Here is a 20,867-nt window from a genome sequence, read left to right as displayed (position 1 = left end):
TATTCCTCATATCTCTCTCTATTTAAACTGATAAACACCTAAGCAATTGACAGTTTTTCATGCCCATGCCTTTCCTAGCAGTCACAGCAACCCAGAATAGCTACAAGCAAAAACAGGAAAAAGAACGGGGACAGGGTCACTTGCATGAGCTCCAGTTAGCTTTGTGCTTTTGTGACTGAAAATGGGGCCAAGAGAGAAACTTGAAACCAAACAAGTTATATTCCAACAATGCCAAAAATAAGTTGATTAGGTGTGTGAAGCCTCAAAACTCAACCGAAATATTGTACAGAATGAGAGATGTCTCACAAAGTGAAGGTCTCATTCCAGGTGGGGTTGAGGCAACATTTGATGGTCTTGGTCTTCTGCTTGCTCTCACTCTTGGGATCTGGGATCAGCTTGAGCTTGACGTAGGGGTCTGACAGGCCGTTGGGGTCCATGGGCACCAGGTTCTTAGCCTCTTTGACTACGAGAAGTTGAGGACATGGTTGAAAAAAAGTGTCAGAAGAAGAAGAAAACATCCCAAGATAATACACACTTTTAGACTGTTTAGTGTTGAAGTCTGGAATTGGTCTTTTCCAGAGGACAGCAGGACCTGTAAGTGTTAGTGCGAGTCCTGTTCTGGCCTGCCCTAAATAACTCCGGCTACATTTGACAACACTTAACAACAGTTTAGTTTCTGTTCCATAATCAATCCACAGCTGTCTGAGAGAGAGAGAGCTGGCACGTGGATGAATGTCCCAGTGGCGATGTGGGTCAATCGTTGGATCATTGATCGACTAATGGACTTTCCAGTTTTAGACTTAGGCTGATAGAGAGCTTTGAGAGGCGCTCAGTGTGTGTGTGTGTGTGTGTGTGTGTGTGTGTGTGTGAGTGTGAGTGACAGAATGAAAAAAGTGAGAAGGAAGAGGCCGACAGAAGGAGAGTGCACTCACTGGTGACGGTAAGAGTGTCCTTAGTGATCTGGGCAGAGATTTGGATGCGTCCCCTCCTCTCGGTGTGATCTGTCCCACACAGGCTCGGGACGTTGGCCACACACCGCTTGTGGATGTTCATCATACAGTCTGAACACAGACACACAAAAATGCACAACTTAATTTTATTTATATAGCCCCAAATCACCCTCATTAATCACACTGCTTTCACTACTATATTACCAGATTGAAAGCTGGTCAGCAATTTAGCGATGCACTTTTATAAAAGTCTTCGGACTCACAAGAGAGATTGAAAAATGATTGCTCAAAAACAAAAAAGGCAGAGGTATCCCGACTTCAAGTGACTTCCTACACTTCCCATAACTGCAACTCAATAGCATCTTATCGTTAGACCCTCCCTGCCTGATAAACATCGAGGTCTTTCAAACTCAAACACCCTAGTTTGTAAGCCAGGCTTTCCTTAGGCCGGCATTAACCCCCGATGATATCACTAGGGTTATTTCTATCAGACTTTAATGAACTCCCTCCTGAGCCACAGAGGACATTATTAAGGTTGAGTAGTTCTTCCCACGAATACTTAACAGATCTTTATGTGTAAAACTGGTGGAGCCCCCCTTTAAGGGCAAGTGCAGACTACAAGATTGAAGAAATCTCAGAGTTGCTGTGCTCGAGGGTTTTGTCTCAGATCTGAGAAGTGTGTCTGGGACAGGCAAAAATCTTGTAGTCTGCACTGGCCCTAACTGGCACACAAATGTTAAAACACTAAATTAATTTAGACAGTAATAGTAGTTTAACAATTAAAAAGAAAAGATTGACAGTACTGTGATTTTACAGACGAGGACATAATTTTTACTACTTTACAAATATAAAAAAAAACAAACAGATAAAAGTGTATTCCTTAATGGTGAACACTAGAAAAAAATACCCAAGCACTCTTTATGTAATTTCTCAGTCTGACCACTAGATGCCAGACTGCTCTGATTCCACTCACTGGTGTTGGTGCAGAGGTGGAGAGTGAGCGTGATCTTTTAATGACCTTTCATATGATAACTTCTTTTGATTCATTTCATATCTCCATCAGACAGTGCAGTAAACAAGTCATTTATGTATGTAGCTTCACATTGCTATCTGTCTCCACTCAGCTAAACTTGCCATTGAAACTTTATACACTCTAAAGTGGGATGACCTAGAAAAAACGAGCATTTAATGTTGCTGCATGTAACAACACGTTTCATCTCATCGTGGTGGCAAATCTAAAATATCCAAATCCCTTGCTTGTGTATTAAGAGCCTTGTAACCCTGTTTTAGGTCCCTCTAGCACAAAGCAAGCAGACAAAAAGTTAGGAGGGACTGAAACTGAGTCAGATTTGAATTGACTTTTGAAGAACAGGTGAGAAGACAATTGTGGTCTCACGTCCAACAACTAAGAAACTTCAAAAATCAAATATCAATGCTTCACAGACAGAGAAGGTAATCATTGCCTTGCAACTCCTTCTGTCAGCCATCAAGAGTCGTGTCTCTGTCTTTTTTCCCCCAAGTTGAAATTTATCTGGTCATAACCAAACTATCCTTATCCCTAATCAGTGATGTACAGTATAAATGGAAAATGTCAGAATCTGAAGAATACTGAGATACCAAATATATCACAAGTCTTTATTGTTAATAATTTAGCAATTATTCCATTATTCAGAGTGCAGTCTAAAAAAAAAAATCGAATTTGGTAGTATGAATACAATTTGCAAGAAACAGAGCTTCCTGTCATGTCGTTTGTTTACGTGGATTAATATATAACCTAACAACACCTTTGTGAATTGTGTTAAATAAGATGCTCCAGTAATTTCAGAAGGAACACTAACATCCTCCCATTTTCTTTTCCTTTTTGTGTACACATCTGGTGACTAAATATAAATGAATAAAAACTGTTAACAGACACTGTGTACTGTACACAGGTACAATGAGGAACTGTCTACTGTCTACCCACTAAATAATGTTGGGTCATGGCAGGAGACAGCACTGCAGAGATGTAGCCCAGATGTTCCTGTTTGTGTCTTTGTTGCCAACAACAGGCAAATGGTCAGCAATAAATATAACAAAACAGCAGAAATGTAAAAACTATTCCCTCATTGTTATTGGAAGCTGATAATATCTCTCCAACTGTCTGTCATTAAGCTGATAACATCTATTTAACAGTCATTATGACTCATGAGCAGGCTGATTATTGTAAATGATGTATGTAATCTAAATTCAGAGAACATGTTTTTCATTGAAAGGTTTTATCTGAACAACGGCGCACAACCCACATATCACAAGCAATATGTGGATTATTAATGTTATAAAGTAAAACAGTATAAATAAGAATGTAATGGCAGCCATTTCTTTGTTTTCTAACCAGTGGCATCGACACTGGGCCAAGTGAAATGCTGCAGAATTTGGAGAATGAGATCAATGAGAGTAAACCAAAACAGTAAAGTTGTGGACCAGCACAGTTAAACAATCGGCTAAAACTCACTATAAAGCTCCATAAAGCTGAGGGGAGCTGCAGATTTGGATAATAACTCTCTGTAGATTCATCATTACGAGCAACACCTTTCACATTGGCAAACTGTTTTCAAGTTGTCATTGATATATTATTATAAAAATATCGAGTATAGCCACTTTAAACAGAGTACTTCTGTATGTACTAAGGAATTTTGATCGCTATTGGACCAAATAATGTAGAGAAACAGCTTCCTTGCACATACTATATGGTCAAACTTTGTGTGTAAAGAAGCAAAAATGTGGTTTGGATAACATTTAGAATGATGGCAGAATAATTTTGCTGAAATTGACAAGATTTAAACACCAAAAAGAGTGGAGATGCAAACCTGTGACATATTGACATTATGCGTTTTAGTAACAAAGAAGTGCTCCGTCTATTTTGTCTTTTAACTTCCCGTCTACACCGGAAGTGGGGATGCGTTGCATTGTGTAGATTAACATCTGCTGCTTGTGATCACCTTGCACCTTCATTTTAGCAAATATCTGACCAGTTTTATAATATAACGTACAGCGTGAAGGACTGACAGAGCTGGAATAAAATTAGAGACTTTCTTCTGCAGCAGTCTGACAAGAATCTATCGCTATTGACACAATTAGATCAGATCAAAACTAATTAGATCAGTTCTCCGCCCACACAGAACTGGGATCAGCTAGTCTTCTTACTGTTATAAGTATAATATTATGTTTTTATAACAATATGATAGAATAAGTTGTCTGATTGCGATTGTTCAAAACGGGTGCTAATACAATATTTCTTCATCCTAAACACAAGTAGTCACAGTGGAGACTCATTTGGTTAGTTCTGCACAGTCCAGTTTTCCTATGATATGGGCTTATTATTGTGTAACAAGCTAATTACTAATTACTCCAAATTATATTATGAAGAAAATAGGCATTTTATTACATAGCTGGGTGAAAAGTTGTATTTTAATTCATATTTATAAATCAGCTTCCCAACTTCAAGCTTCATAATTGTTTGTGGCAACTGCAAATAATGTTAATAACTTAAGTTATTAACAATAACCTGCATCATCGTACTGATAATTTAAGCAACAGTGCTCTTGCAATTTTTTACCGTAAAAACACTGAGCTAACGTACTGCAGCAACACACAGTAAACTAGTTGAGCTATCTAGATGATCTTCTTTAATCTGACATCAGCAGTGGATGTGGTATTGTCAGGTCATATGACCTACTCATAAATGTGGACATGTGTTTCCAACTTTGAGAAATGTATATATGCTGTGTGAATCGATCAGGAATCACAATAGCAACCAGAACTTAAAGGACGAAACCCAAAATGGAACAAATATAAAGGTCAATAAAGCAGGTAAAATGACAAGTTCTGCTTATGCCCTCTAAACCACAAGCTGTCAATTTGTGCCACATGTTCAAACGGTGTGATCACACACACACACACACACACACAGATCTTTGTGTACGTACGGTCACATTTCATGCCCTGGTGTATCAGCCCGTAGAGGAGGGAGCCACAGTGGTCACAGAAGGTCGGGCTGGAGTAAGTGTGGACCTTAAACTTGTGTTTACTACGAGGATCCTGCAGAGGCAAAAACATAGAGAGGAGAGAGAAGATGTTGAATTATTACAATATTTAAGTAGGTTTCAGTAGGGCTTGTGCATCTGAGGTGCTTAGACTGCATTAAAAGATTAAAATTTGCAAATTCAGGTGTTCTCAGTTGTCCTGTTAAGTGGTATTTAAAGGGTCGGTTCACCCAAATTAAGAAAGAAAATGTCCTCTAAATATGGTCTCTAACTATGCAGATAGTTTTGGTTTTTTGCACAGGTTCTGAGATACGCTTTATGGCCAAAAGTATGTGGACAGCAGAACATTTCAGCCGTATATGATGGGTGAACATCTTTGTCCTAAAACCATGTGAATTATTATGGTACTATAACAAAATAAAGCCAATTGACGTCCAATCTTCTGAGAAGGGTTTTCACGACATTTTGGAAAATGGCTGCAGAGATTTGCTCCCATTCAGCTCAAAGTACATTAGTGAGTTTGGTCACTGATGTTGGGTGATCAGGCCTGGCTCAGATTCATCTCAAAAGGTGTTGGATGGAGTTGAGGTCAGGGCTCTGTGCAGGCCAGTCAAGTTCTTCCACACCAAACAGGGAAAACTATTTCTTTATGGACCAGGATATTGTCATGTTTAAACAGGGAACCATGTTCTCCAAACAATTGCCATAAAGTTGGAACATCACTATTGTCTAAAATACTGTATTCTGCATCATTTCTCTTAATTGCAACTAAGGAGCCTAGCCTAAACCACAAAAACATCCTGAGAACAAAAGTATACTTATACTATACTTTTGGCCATTTAGTGTATTTGTCTGTCTGATTTGTGATGCCACCCCAATACAATGAGGCGAATAGAACCTATCTTCTATTTGGGTGAACCAGTCTTTTAAATATTGCCTCCATTATAACTGAGAGCAAAAGTAAAAATATTGACAGAGAGAGAGAGAAAAAAAATGGAGTGCTGATTGAGTGAGTTTGGAGGATGCTCAGAAATAGGAACCAACGCAACAGCTTTGGTGATATAACAAAAACAAAGAAAGACAGAGGAGTTAGAGATTAATAAACATCAGTCATATGACTTTAAAATCCATGCTGACTCACAAATTGTGTGTGTGTGAGTGTGTGTGTGTACATCAATGAGAGATATTGTCTCATTAACCTGAGGCAGCCAGGCAGCACATTCTCTCTTTACTGACATGTCGCAATGTGATTTGGGGCTGACAGCTCAGCAGGAGAGAGGACAAGAGGTTACATCTGTGTGTGTGTGTGTGTGTGTGTGTGTGTGTGTGTGTGTGTGTGTGTGTGTGTGTGTGTGTGTGTGTGTGTGTGCTTGCGCATGCGTTCATCAAGCAGCAAATACAGGAACTACACGGAAGTACACAAACACCAAAAGCCAGTGCTGACCTTGCTTATGTTATTAACAAACATCATTCAAACAGCAAAACAATCACTAACCATGTGCATAATAAGCATTTAACTTGAACACATCTGCTTCACTGTGGACTCACAAAAAAAAAAAATATTACATTTGCGTACATTTTCTTTACTTACATCAGAGGCAGGACCTTTGTCGGCCCCCGGACAGGAAAAAGTGACAAATTCATGACAGCGCTTGTGGACCACAAAACAGCACACTGTGGTGGGAGAGAAAGAAAAAAGCGAATGTCAACTCAGGTTTCCTTGCAATGCCAAATAAGGCGACACAATAGCAACAAAGAAACGAATCAATATGTCAATTATGTGGCATTAGTCATTGCACAATAGGCTACTCATATTTCAGCAGTTCCCATTTCTTCCTTGCTGTCGACATCTATTTTTAGTTTTATTGCTTCAGTGTAGATGATTTTTTATTTAACCACAGCATGGTGGGATATCTCTTAATCACTCCCCATAACATTAAAGCTGCTGCAGGAAACTTCCCACGGTGGCAGCAGGCTCTACGCCTGGTGATCTGTCTGCTTCAAATGGTGCTAAAATCATTCAGTGCAGTGACTAACTGAAATAAATACCCTGCATACTCTCAGCCTAACATAGCACATGGTTGCTGATCCCCTTTATAAGAAAATCATTTTATAGCTTAAGATCTTTGGATAGACGCTCACTCGCTGTCAGGTTTTTGGAGAACGCATGGGACAGAGTTTAGTTTTGCTCAGTTATTGACCGTCAGTCATGCGACATCAAGTGGCAGCTCTGCTCAAAAAGTAGGGAAATACATTAAAACTTATTAAAAATCGTCTGAAGATGGATGGCTGGTCTAACTGAAGTACATGTAAGTTGATGATTGAAATCATTGGTCAGGGAGCCCTGAGTTTCATGGTTCCTCAGCTGAAGCGTCAGACTTCTTGCTTGCATCATTGCCCACAGTAAATTGTGTGATTAGAGCTCAGGCAGGCTACAACGTTTTACAAACCAAATCTTGTCTCAATAAATGTATTAAAGCCTAAAGTTTGGTTTCACTTTGAGCATTTTAAAGGCAACCCTGACAAGCTGAAATGGAGTCTTTGTTATTGAGTAAACGGTGAAATTTCTGATGTGATCAATTCACATAGTCGTGTGTTTGACATGATATAGCCACGTGTGGTTGTCAGGCAGCTCACATGTGAAATATAGAACTTTTATACGTTAATTTCTGTGAATTTGCATGATACATACAGTATACACACATGTTTATGTTTTCACATGTGCTTTTTTAAAAAGGGGCATATGTCTTAACTGACTTTTGAATGCTGAGAAACTGCAGACAAAAAGATCCAAAATGCTATTTAGGTACCAACAGGAGATGAGTAGGAGAGATGGGCAAGCTTGTCTAATTCAGTCTGGAGAGGCTGATCCATCATCAGGGCTGCAACTAACAATTACTTTAATTATTGATTAATTAGATGATTATTTCCTCAAATAATAGTTTGGCGCTATAAAATGTCCATCACAATTTCCCAAAGCCCAAGCTGACATACTTGTTTTGACATACATACATACATACATTGTATGTATGTATGTATGTATGTATGTATGTATGTATGTATGTATGTATGTATGTATGTGTATGTGTATGTATGTAATACATACATACATACATACACATACACATACATACATACATACATACATACTCACTCAGATAGCTTGTTTTGTCAAACCAACAGTCCAAAACCCAAAGAGATTCAGTTTGCCATCATAGTACACAATATTCACATTTTAGAAGCTAAAATCAGTGAATGTTTGGCATTTTGCTTTAAAAATCAGTCAAATAATTAATTGATTATCAAAAATTGTTGCCATTTTCTGTGGATCAGCTAATAAATTAATCAACAAATAATTTCAGCTTTATGCTTGAATATAACGTATGTACAGATGAAAAGGCATCAGTAATAACATTATTAAAAAAACAAAAACATTATAATGAAAAGTGGGAACTACTTGGCAACTTCTGAATCGTGTACAGCAGATAATTTTACTAATAACATAAATAACACTGACCAGTTGTCCAATTCACCTGTTGTTTGCATATGCAAACAGCCACAGCAGAAACTGTTTCAAACTATATGTAAATGTTGGGATTTGGTATGTTTACTTGTGTAAAAAGTAGAGCTGAAACAATTGGTTGATTAGTCTGAAATTTTCCTCGTTCCAGCTTCCTAATTGTAAGGATTTAGTGCTTTTTTCTGTTTTATATCTTTGTAAATTAAATATTTTTAGGTTTTGGACTGGACAAAACAAGCAAGACATCAACTTGTGCTTTAGGAAAGGGCTTTCAATATATTCTGACATTTTAGAGACCAAACGATTATTTGAGAAAATAATCTGCAGATTAGCCTAATGGATGATGACAATTATTGTTAGTTGCACCCTAGTAAGAAGTGAACAGTACAAATGAGTACAGAGTATTAAACAATCGGTGGTGGAGAAAGTACGCATGTTTGCTATCTTTGAGCAGAGCTGCTACTGATCCATTAGACATCCAGCAACGAAGCTAAACTGAGATCAGATCATCAGTCAGTATACTGTACTGTATATACTGATATACAGATATAGATCGATAGATGGATACTAAGATGTGAACATGACCAATACCAGAACTCCATTTAGTTAAATGGGGCAAATCATCTCTACTGTAATCTGAATTTGTGGTTTTGCCTCATATCACTGATGTTTACATAAAAATCTTGCGCAGTGCTGATTTCAAACCACTTCCACTGCACAGTGACTCAACCAAAAGTCTAAGACATCAGTACGGTTTCACATTTCTACCAAACTGACGATTCTGAAAACATTAACACAAACACACACATACATGTTGCAATGACAGTCACTTCAAATTAAAAGAGAATAAACCACATACAGACAAACACACACAGGGTGACATTACGCTCTGGTTTAATCTTAATTATTCACATTCTCATTACACTTTCATGAGGCACCGTGGCAACTAGCTGCACTTTCCACAGGTTTCTAGCAGTTAAGCAACAGAGTGCTTATGTTTGCATGCGTCTATTTGTGCAAGAGAGAAGGTGGGTCACGTCAGTGGACACCTGGACCTACGTGTACAGTAAATTTTAGTTAGTGCAGTTTTAACTCAAAATACTGACAGATACCACAGACACAAGAGCCATGGTTGAACTCTGTCCATCTGTAGCACCGCACAATGCAAATGAACAGACAAACTGTGAGGAGAGTGGCTGAAAAAGGGAAACGCAAAGAGAAAGAGAAGAAGACAATGAGAAGAGGAGGACGAGAGGAAAAGAAAGAGTGAATAAATAAAGTCAAACAGAGAAAAAGAGATAGACAGGGTGTGTGTGTGTGTGTGTGTGTGTGTGTGTGTGTGGGCAGGAAGGGATGGGGCACAGCTGGGTTTGAGGCAATGTGAGGGGGTGGAGAATTCATTTGTGTGTTTGCAGTGTGTCAGAAAGACAGAAACAGAGAACTGGAGCAACAGAAAACCGTGAAGAAGGCAGTTTTGAGTTTTTTGTTCATAAATCTGCTCTGTCACTCACACACACACACACTACTGAAAGACAGGCCTAGTGACCTGCCGAGGTCTTTGCTCTGTTGCCTAGCAACCAGGCTGAGCCCTACAGTCGAGTCTACACGCACCGCCCCGTTTTATCTGACTGACAGCGATAACAGCAAATCAGAGCCGATCCAAAAAAGATCCCTGTGATGAACTGCCAGGATGACAGCGGGCCGACAGTTTCACATCAACAGGAGCATCAGGAAGTTCCCTCCATCTTGGATGATTACCAGTCCACAAACCACAGACGGAGACACTTGTAATCATCATGCAGGACTCAACATGCCTAAATAAACTGAACCACAGGGATTAGACCCTGCTACTGAACAGTTCTCTAAAGAATCTGGTTATTTATTATAGCCGCTTTAAGTTATAGAACCACAATGCTAAGTGGGGGTAACAATCTTGGAATAATGCGTGAACACTTCCAAGTTGGAGGTTTTTCCTGTTCTTCCTTTCTGCTGACATTGTGTGAATGCAGGCAAGCAAAATACAGGTTATCAATTACAGCTATGCACTGTCAGTACCAGAGGCTTCAAGTAATTAGAGCACGGACATCCACTTTAATAAATCAGTTTCAGCACCAATAGAACAGAAAGGTCCGCACACTACTTCATCTGCTCCTTATGTTTGTATGTATGTATGTATGTACCATCCTGATATCTGATATCTGATATCAGCTGCTAGTTCACGTTAGCTACCCGGCAGGTAGCGGCAGACTGAACGAAGTTGAGTCCACACACTGTTCCACGGCTCCTCTTGTAATCTTGCCTCTTTTACGAACACAAACCGAGAGCTCAGATCAGTTTCAAGTCTGTCTGTCTTGCAGATGCGACAATTAAATTCATTACAGCCGGAGCCAGCGAGCCACCAGGAGTCACGACGGTCCTTTGAATATAGTGTAAATAATCACGTCACGGTTTACGGGACAACCATCGCTGACATTTTACACATCAAAAACAAAAATTCTGATTAATTCAATTAATTCGATATATCGTTCAGCACTACTTTGACACCTAATGGAAAACAACTTGTGTAAATTCTTATCCAGCTACCTTGGTTCTTAAAAATCAGCTAGAGGATTGATTTGTTAATCTTAAACGGTGCACTTTTATTTTGAAGAGTAGAGAGTTTAAACCATGATCAGCACTTACATGACAGCTGATGGCTGAGTACTGATCATATGATTACACTCTTGGTCAGAGACGTTCATGACTGCATTCATGGCTACAGTCAAATCTTATGTCAAAGAGACTTTTCAAATTCTTTGTTAATATTTTTATTACTAAAAGGAAGACAAAAAGGTCTCTGTAAGATACATCAGAAACGCTCCTTTAGCATCCAAGCGTCTGAGTGGGTGGAATGGTATATGGGTTTGACTGATGAGTAAGCAGTCGGGGGGGAATCGGACTACTCAAACACTGAGATACAATGTAAAGAAACTTGGTAACTGTGGTTTACAAGCAATGAATAGACAGTGGTTTTTTAGTTTTTTTCAGTGGTGCTAAAGAAAAAAAGGACCACACCAATTAGCATCTAAAATTTGGGACAAACCTGAAGACAAGTTGAAACCTACAAAGACTGGACCATCCACAAATAAAGATTATTTCCACCAACTTTTTAGTCTTCGACAGTTAGGAAGGAGCATGAACCTTACGACTGAGTAAATACATTAAAACACGCTGAACGAGTAACAGCTGGAGTATTGGTATAGCCTACACAGGGAAAAAGGGGTGAGTGAACTTTGTAAAATCGAAGCTAACTTCCAGATGGGTGAAGCTGTTTGTTTACCTGTATGTCTCCCTCAGGGGACACACAAGTGGCGTCATCGCTGCTGTCAGTTGCAAATATCAAAAGTTTTTACACTAGATGATTTTATCTGCCGACCGTCGACACCAGCTGACCCAGACTGGAACAGATCCGGTCCGACTTGATCCGATCGGTCGTCGTGGCCAAATCATATTCATAATCAGCTCAACAGTCGGAATGTGCCTCCTCGCCTTTAAGCATATTGCAACTATGAAATGAAACCTTGCCAACAAAACTATGCTGTATACAGTGAAGAGTATTAATGGGAAGCAGTGGCTAACTCTATGCTATATAAACATGCACAGTGGGTGTGGCATGACCTGGGTCAGTTGAGTTCATCTTGACAGTTATTGCAAGTAAACCACTGGTACGGTATGATTCCTACTGACTTTTCTTCCATCATCAGTTCAAACTTTTATGATCAAATACCTGAAAAACTAATGACATTTCCATCAGCCTCCGCTGGACTTTGTGTTTAATGCTAATTAGCAAATGCTAGCATGCTAACACGCTAAACTAAGATAGTTAACGTGGTAAACATTACACCTGCTTAACACCAGTGTGTCATTGTGAGCATGTTAGCATGCTGATGATGTTAGCATTTAGCTCAAAGCACCACTGTGCCCAAGTACAGCCTCACAGAGACGCTAGTGTGGCTGTGGACTCTTACCGTCCTTTTACCATTGAAAAAATCTAAAGTAGCTAGATTTGTGTTTTATGTTCTGGGCTCCTGTCTTGTGATTTCTGCCCTGATGTGAAGCAATAGACTTTTTTTCCCCTGGACACATTTTGACATATCACAGTAGAAAAAGCAGGTGTAAATAATAAAATGAATGACTTTAGTTTTAGGGCACTGGTATTGTTCATGCTGGCTCACTGTCACGTCTTACTGGGACACTTAAATATAACACAGCCATCATTAATTTCAAATGGTAATACCTGTGATTTTCTTAATATGACAAGTCAAAATGTCTGCTGTGCAAAAGGCCTTTGTAGAAACGTAACAATACCAACCGCTACCACTAGCTGAAAAGGAAACCTTTTCTACGATAGAACACTCCTGGACGAATGAGGGACTACACCGTCTTACTCAAGTACTGTACTTAAGTACAATTTTGAGCCACTTTACTGGAGTATTTCCATTTTATGCCACTTTATACTTCTACTCCACTACATTCCAAGGGGAAATATTGTACTTTTCACTCTACTACATTTATCTGACAGCTATAGTTACTTTTCAGATGAATATTTTACATAATATATATATATATATATATATATATATATATATATATATATATATATATATATATACACCATTAAAGATGAATCCAGTGGTTCCCAGCCTTTATAGCTTTTGACCCTTTACAAAAAACAGCAGTGTCTAGTTCAGGCCCAATTGTCATGTTTTAGATGTCTGAGTTGTTATCAGTTCCACCTAAGAGACATTTCACTAAACTTCTCACATGGTTTCATTTAAATAACGGTTTAGAGACCCAAAGAGGTAAAACTCTCCAATATTTCACGTAAAAAAAAACCCACAGGTTTATTTAAAAAGGAGTTTGTTTTCAATGTGTAAAAAAATTTGTTATTTTTCAAAATCAGAAACCCTCTTGTGAAACTTCCCTCAACTCATCTGATATGTTAACTGGAAGAAGAAAAAAAAAATGGACCTTATAACACTCAGTCCAAACTCTGATCAGTCATCTGGATCTCTCTGTAGCAGGAAATTACATGAGGGTAACTTCCTCTTTTTGCTGTCAGCTCACACAGGTGTGCACACACATATGTACAAATGAACACCAATAAAGAAAAGCTGAAAGCAGAAAAGAAAGAAGAGAAATCTTTACTTGCAGAACAGGTATTTAAACACACCCACAATGCACAGAAGACACCTTTGTCACACAAACACACATACAAAGTATTCTGCCCTACACGTCATAACATGTCTACACCAGATCTCTGACATTCCTCCTGACCAAGTTGAAAATCTTGATGACTGTGTCTGAGCACATCCCATTCGTACTGAACTGTACCTTCACCCTTCTTGTTCCTCTAGTTCTCTTTACAACACTCCTGTTCACATAATCCTCACTCTCTCTTGTTTACAAATCTCCCACATTAGGTAAAATAAAAGAAAAGGAAATCCACTAACTGCATATTTAGGCATATACATTTCTTAATGAATAGGACTCACACTGTTTTCCCTGGGTGGGCAAAAGGCTGATGTTTAAAACCAGGCTAAATTTGGTTGAAAAGTTAATCTTTTTTGTTTCAACAGCATTTAAATGACTATACTTCACTGTGAAGTAGGTCTTAACCACAAGTTAAGCCTAAAAAGCAGACTTTCCAACCAAAACCTCCCGAGTTTCAACATCTTATGCCCTGGAAGTCACCAAATCAATGCCTCCTGCTACAACATGTTCAAACAAACCTTCCCACTGAGATTTAAAGTATATTCTTGACCTTGGAAACACTACAAATGGACCTTGAGGTAAGATTGTTTTATAACCTTTATTTAATTAGGAAGTCACATTGAGATTAAAACTTCTTTTACAAGTGAGACCTAGAACAAAACATGGTTAAATAGCAGCATCCAACACATAACAGGAACAACATCAGATCACAACAGCAACAACAGGTACGACAAAAATACATTACATAATACAATGCATTAACAGGAGAGCAATATTTGTAATTCATGTGTTAGTTGATTAATTGAAGCAACTAGCAGTGGCCACATCCATAACTGATGATGATAACCAACTGCTGTTTCCAAGGTCAAGAATGAACTTCCAATCTCAACTTTTAAGCAAACACGGATGAGAAGTCGTTAAAATGCAGAACAGCTACTAATGAACCTTGTGGTGAGACTGTTTTACCAACCAAATCCTCACCATTTCTTGTTTACTAATCTCTCTATCTGGCTCTCAAACTACTGTAGGCAAAATTAAGGAAAAGAAAATCCAATAAAATAGGACTCACAAGCAGTTTATCCTTCCTTCTTGTCATATGAGTGGGATCTGATTTTGTGATTTGCAGGTCAAATTCTGTAATTTAAATTCTTTTTCAACAGGATTTAAATGTTAATATTTCAGTGTGAAGCAGGGCTGCAACTAATGATTATTTTCATTATTGATTAATCTGTCGATTATTTTCTCAATGTTTGTATGTTTAGTCTATAAAATGTCACATCACAGTCTCCCAGAGCCTAAGGTTACATCTTCAAATGCCTTGTTTTGTCCAATCAACAGTCCAAAACCCAAAATATTCAGTTTACAATGATAGAAAACAGAAAAGGGAGCAGGAATAATCAAATCTTTGGCATTTTTGCTTAAAAAAAATGACTCGATTTATTTGCTGTCTATCAACCATCAGCTCTAATGTGAAACAGGTAATAGCTATACACTGAAATATAGTCGTTCAGATGCTGTTAAAACAACAGTTAAGAGTCCGTTAATTTTATTGCTGTCATGCCAAACATTTGGCCAGTCCCACATGGGATTAGAAGACGCGGCTGTATGTCAAACATCAAAACAATACAACGAGACATCTTCCAGTCTTTCCAGCCAATCATCATAACATTATATGCACATGAACATAATTTCAGGTAACATATATTTATGTACATAAATTCAAATGAATTGTGTATCAAATAGCAGAATAAAGTTGTAGTTGTACAACTTTTATCCTTGTAAAGGATTTATTCCCCGTCTCACAGGATTTCTCCAACTTCAATGTTTCATATGTGAACAGCCGACTCAGTCTCTGTGCATCATCCATACTCAAAAAAGATTTCTGTTTTCATCTTACTAAACAATATACTATATTGCATGGTTTCCAATATTAAGGATAATAGCAAACAAAATGGGCCTTTTTTTCCCCTCTATCATTGAGATGAACAACAGATATTGGACATGTCTGCTTTTCTTTTTTCAGGTCGACATACTGTCCAGTTACAACATTAAGTTGTAACTTAACCAGATAACTGTTTAGATAGAATCATACAATTCAAACGAACATTACTGACAAGCTGCTCTTCACCGTTTTCTTACTGCTATAACCCAGTACGCACTGATTTGGTGATTAAAAAAACAGCAACAAAACCCTAAAATATTCAATTTATATTTATAAGTAAGACCAAGAAAAGCAGCAAGCAAGTTTACACATTAAAGAACCAAATTATGGGAATTTTTTCATGAAAAAAATGAATTATCAAAATAGTTGCGGATTAGTTTTCTGTCACTCGACTAATCAACCAAAGGCCAATTCATGGCGTCTGCGTGGCCGCAAGTGAACTGTCCGCTCTACAGGCACACCAACTGAGCACGCACTGTATGTTTGCCCTGTATTTCCTGGTCCTATTCTTGCTGGTTGGTCGCACACACCATTTTCTTTTTTTGACTTTTTCATGTTGTTCAGCCAAAAACAACAAACAAAGGAGTTCTTCTAGCTGTCAGGAGGTCACATCATGTTTTCTAGTTTGCATGCATGGCACATGTCTACGTACGCATACCCACAATCATAGTTATGTACAGAAGCGCGTCCGCTGTCCGCATGCAAGTCTGCAGCTGTCTATCCTGGAGTATGATCAAGGATTAACTGTTGCAGCTCTACCAAATTTATCTAAATTTAACCAAATTTAGCCTTAGTTATTTTCCAATTTAGCTCCATGAAAGCTGAGCAAACACCATCCATGAGATGTGGTTGAAAGCTTTGAAAAAAGCTGCTATTAAATGGACGTTGAGTTAGTTTTTTTTTTGTCAGATTTAGCCCAGCGTTAACCTAGATGCCTACAGTACCTTTTGACCTGCAAATCACCGTATCAGTGCTTAGTGGGTAGTTGGTGTGATTGATTGGTGGATTAACTATTTTCTATATCTTCAGTGTGAACAATGATCAATGACTCACAACATCACCAACAACTTTTGCTAACTTTTAGAAGTTTGTTGTGGCCGTCTATAAATTTTCAGTTAACTGAAACTCACTACAAAACCCGATCTGACAGCAGCTCTACCTGTGCAAGGCTCTGACTGGCCCGTGCTCTCTAAAGTGTGTATGCATATGTGTTATCAGGTCAGGGTAATTCACCACACACTAGCCCACTAAAGGTCCAGGAGGCTCTGTGCACTCACTCAAGCACATAGTGTGTCAATTGTCTCTACCTCCAGTGCATTTCCTCTATCACGACCAGAGCTGTTGACAAGCCTGTAGCCTCAGGAGATGAGGGGACTTCAGCTATTTTACTGCTAATAAAATTACACAACCTCACACACACACACACACACACACACACAACTGGGCACAACTCTTTCCAATCAATGAAGTCTGAAGCAAGAGCATAATGTGGAAACTTTGGTCATTTTCTTCCTAAAACTCACATGGCTGGTCACATGACTGGAGCCAAATGAGTTTGGGTGGGTGTCTGAGATAGATCAGTGAAGAGGAGGAAGTGATACTACAAGCAGAAGGACAACATCGGCTGCAGTACTGTGTCATGCATGTGGTTGGCGTGTCACTCTGTTGCTGCAAGGGCCTGTTTACGAAACCACTCTGTGCAGAGGTCCGTGTCTAGACACCCACCCGCCCCCACGACCAGCCGCCCACCCACAGACACACATCACCACCCACCCACACACAAGCCCACCGTTTTACGATTACAATCAGATGTCAGGCTCTATGTTAGGGGAGAAATGAAAAGCAACGACTCTAACTTCCTGATCTGCCTTCCTCCCATTTCTCCATGGCGAAAACCAGACATCTCAGCTTTCACCACTCCGCCGACTCTTCTACTCTTACATCTCACACTGTCTCTTCTGCCTGAGCCTTTCAGAGTGTTCTCACTCTCGTTTATCACTGCTGGCAAGCACCTGCTTTGAGTTTGACACCTGCCTGCCAACACCAACACGCCGTCAACGAAAGAGCCAACAGGTCATTCTAAAAGTGTGCAGACCAGCGGCCCTGAATACAACAAACACACACACACACACATAGCAACACTCCTTGAGACACTGAACATCCGTCCACACACCCACAACCATATGCAGCAGAGGGATTTGTGAATGAGCCACTGCTCTTACCTTGGCACTGGAATCCCTGCTTTCCAAAGCCCCTGTGGACAGAAGACAGGGATGTGAAAAAACACATACAGATATCCAATCACACATGGACACCTACACACACACACACACACACACACACACACACACACACACACACACACAGCTGCTGCTGCTGCAGCAACAGTGGGGCCCTGTGTCTCTGTGTCTCCAGCTGCATTCCTCCACCAGACCTCCAGTTTCAGAGATGGGTCGATGCGGTAAACGCCGAGCAGCAGCGACTGATCTGCGGCTGCATCCCCCCGACAGGCCTGGTGGTGCTGTCGCATTGTGGAAAACTGGGAGAATGGCGCATCGCAGTGTTTTTGACAATGACAATGAATGAAACGCTGCGGTGTTTGGACACTGTCAGTGTGGAACGAGGCCGACCAGAGCCGCAGCAGCAGCAAGTGAATCACCTGTGTCCTTTCCCCTCACACACTCACCAGATGAAGTCCGTGCAGTGGCTGCAGAAGGTTGGCTGCTTGAAGAAGCGCGCGATGAACTTGTGGTTCTTCACCTCGTGCACATTCTTCTGGCGGAGGGCTCCCTGACGGGCGAAGCCGCGCGCGCTCTCCGGTACCTCTCCGTCGCTGTTGGGGTCAGCCATCTTAACGAGGAAGCGGCGGCGGTCCGAGAGGAACGAGGGGTGAGAAGAGCGAAGAGAGAGAGGGAGAGACGATGGAGGCAGCGGGGGAGAACGAGTCGCCGTGCAGGTGCCTCCGCCTCCTCTCCGCCCCGCTGACCGCCTCGGTGTCGCTCGTGCTGCCTGTGTTTTGTCGGTCGGTGACCAGCTCGCGCTGAAGCTGCTGCTGCTGCTTCTTCCGGCGGGTCCCCGGGCCGCGCGCCTGTTTCCCCGTCCTCACCAATGTGTTGCTGCTTACAACTCTCTCTCTCTCTCTCTCTCTCTCTCTCTCTCTCTCTCTCTCTCTCTCTGCCAGTCGTTGATGTCAAAACTACCACATATGCGCGCGCAGTTGTTAACATTTGTCATACCTATAGAGCAATTCTTCACTGTCAATAGCAACACAAGTTAAACCACAAGTACTGCATACTTTGAGTATGACTGTGGGAGACACACACACACATATATCCACAAGGCTGGATCACTAACCTGGCTAAGCGGGCAATGGCCCCGGGCCCCCCACACTCAGGGGCCCCCAAAGCCACAGGTTCAATTGGTTTTGGTAACTTGATTAAATTGAAAATATGTTTGGGAATTTGCACCACTAAAGTACAATATCAACTAAAGCAGGTTCTTCATTGTGGTCCTGTCTTCTCGAGGGACCATATGTCAAAATCTAGTTTTAGTTAGGCCTGTGCATGTTATGCAGATTATGCATGTTCCTAATAAAGTTGTGTTAAATCAAGTTACCACAACCCAACACAGATTAAATATCATTCCAGCATTGCACTGGAATTAAAGGAACAGTTCGACATTTTGGGAAATACTCTCCTGCAGAGTTAGATGAGACGATTGATACCGCTTTCAAGTCTGTGCGGCAAATATGCATTCAGAAGCCGCTTAGCTTAGCATAAAGGTGCCAGGCAACCAGCCAAGACTAAAGAAAGTCACTGCTCCAAATAGTGCCGCACATAACCGCGTGTCAAACCACAACATGTCATACAGATTAAAGAAATGTAACAAGGTGGAAAAAAAACAGATAGTGGATAAAATAGATAAACTCCTGTAAATACATTTTCTGTTATTGCAGTCTTGCTGTTCACACCCATTGTGGACCAGCAGAGGAAGTAGTTTTGCATCTCCGTGAGAGCGGCGTAGTTCCTACCGGTAGGAAGGGACACTACTGTTGCGGACGGTGGGAAAGATGAATAAATAATACTCTTTTGTAAAGGGAATATACTGTAAAATACTAAGATATGTTGGTTGCTTAGTTAATTTCTCAGTGATAGAAATCCGCTTCTCTTTTAAGACTGCCGACACACATAGAAACAATCTGAGAAGGGAACATCATTCTTTGGTTGAACTGTTCACAACCCATAGGCATAAAGAAACCTGTGATGAGGTTCTTCAGTAGACATTGCATGGCTGTAAAAGGATCACAAAACAAAAATGTTGGGAACCATTGATGAACAGGCAAGGCTGGAAGGCCCTGGAAGAAGTTGGGAATATGCATCACTAAAGCACAATATGAACTGACATGAAAAGGGCTTTATTAAAGTGAGCCCGGCTTTATTTTCTAATCTTGAGGATTTGTTTTGAGGAGGGTGTGTGTATCAGACCTGCTGTTATTTTAGTTTTGTGCTTACTTGCTGCATATTCCTAAATGAACGTGTGTTGAATTAAAACAGCACACAGACCGCCATGTAGGGGTCTTCAGGGCCATGTAAAATTCCAGCACTGAAAACGAATTAATTAACGCAGTTTTAATCATTCAACCTAAAGCAAGACTACGCAACTTTTAAAAGCAGAATGACACATTCCTCTTACAGATGAAAACACAGCCTCGCTCAGTTCAACACACTCTTGCTGATGTCCAGAAAAGATTTGTTGACGTGTGTATTAAAACGTCTGCCAATCTATTTTGAATTAAGGTGGCGGGGTGTCCCTTTTGATTACATTTAGATTAAGGATTGCGTCTTTAATCTCTCCAATATTTGAACCTGTTATGTTACAGGTTTAATGAGAGAAAGAGGCTTAAAAAGGTGTTCATCTGTCACCTGCCCACAACTCCAAGCAACCACACCAGCAATGACAGCGTTTAGCTGTACAGATTAATTTAATGGAAAAACTCATTTGGCATTACACAGACGATGGTGTAATAAAATCATATGAAAAAAGTTTGAGTTGGTGCACCAAACTTTTACACCTTTTAATCAATGCTGTGACTCTAAAAGAGGTAACCTCACTGACTAGAAAATGTATGTGTAGGGCTTGAAATGTACCCACCTCCCCCCGTCTCTTTTATCGGGTATTTT

General features: G+C 40.1%; 1 protein-coding gene across 4 annotated transcripts in view; it reads right to left on the bottom strand.

Moving 5' to 3' along the window:
* The window catches only part of LOC122874066 (protein kinase C beta type), a 31,088-nt gene extending 12,114 nt beyond the window's left edge, over nt 1-18,974 (bottom strand). The window contains exons 1-6 of one of the 4 annotated variants that reach the window (XM_044191594.1): nt 18,374-18,974; nt 17,910-17,941; nt 6,549-6,646; nt 4,916-5,027; nt 933-1,061; nt 307-463 (exon numbers count right to left, since the gene is read on the bottom strand). In XM_044191594.1, the coding sequence (XP_044047529.1) occupies nt 307-463; nt 933-1,061; nt 4,916-5,027; nt 6,549-6,646; nt 17,910-17,941; nt 18,374-18,537 (692 nt within the window). In that variant the 5' untranslated portion in view covers nt 18,538-18,974. The remainder of the gene's footprint in view (nt 1-306; nt 464-932; nt 1,062-4,915; nt 5,028-6,548; nt 6,647-17,909; nt 17,942-18,373) is intronic. The other 3 variants (XM_044191596.1, XM_044191593.1, XM_044191595.1) reach the window with 3 other exon arrangements.
* Between the last annotated feature and the right edge of the window lie 1,893 nt (nt 18,975-20,867).

This window comes from Siniperca chuatsi, linkage group LG3 (assembly GCF_020085105.1).
Source record: "Siniperca chuatsi isolate FFG_IHB_CAS linkage group LG3, ASM2008510v1, whole genome shotgun sequence".
NCBI classification, from domain to species: domain Eukaryota; kingdom Metazoa; phylum Chordata; class Actinopteri; order Centrarchiformes; family Sinipercidae; genus Siniperca; species Siniperca chuatsi.
Note: the sequence above shows the minus strand (reverse complement) of the source record. Positions and strands in the feature narration are given on the sequence as shown.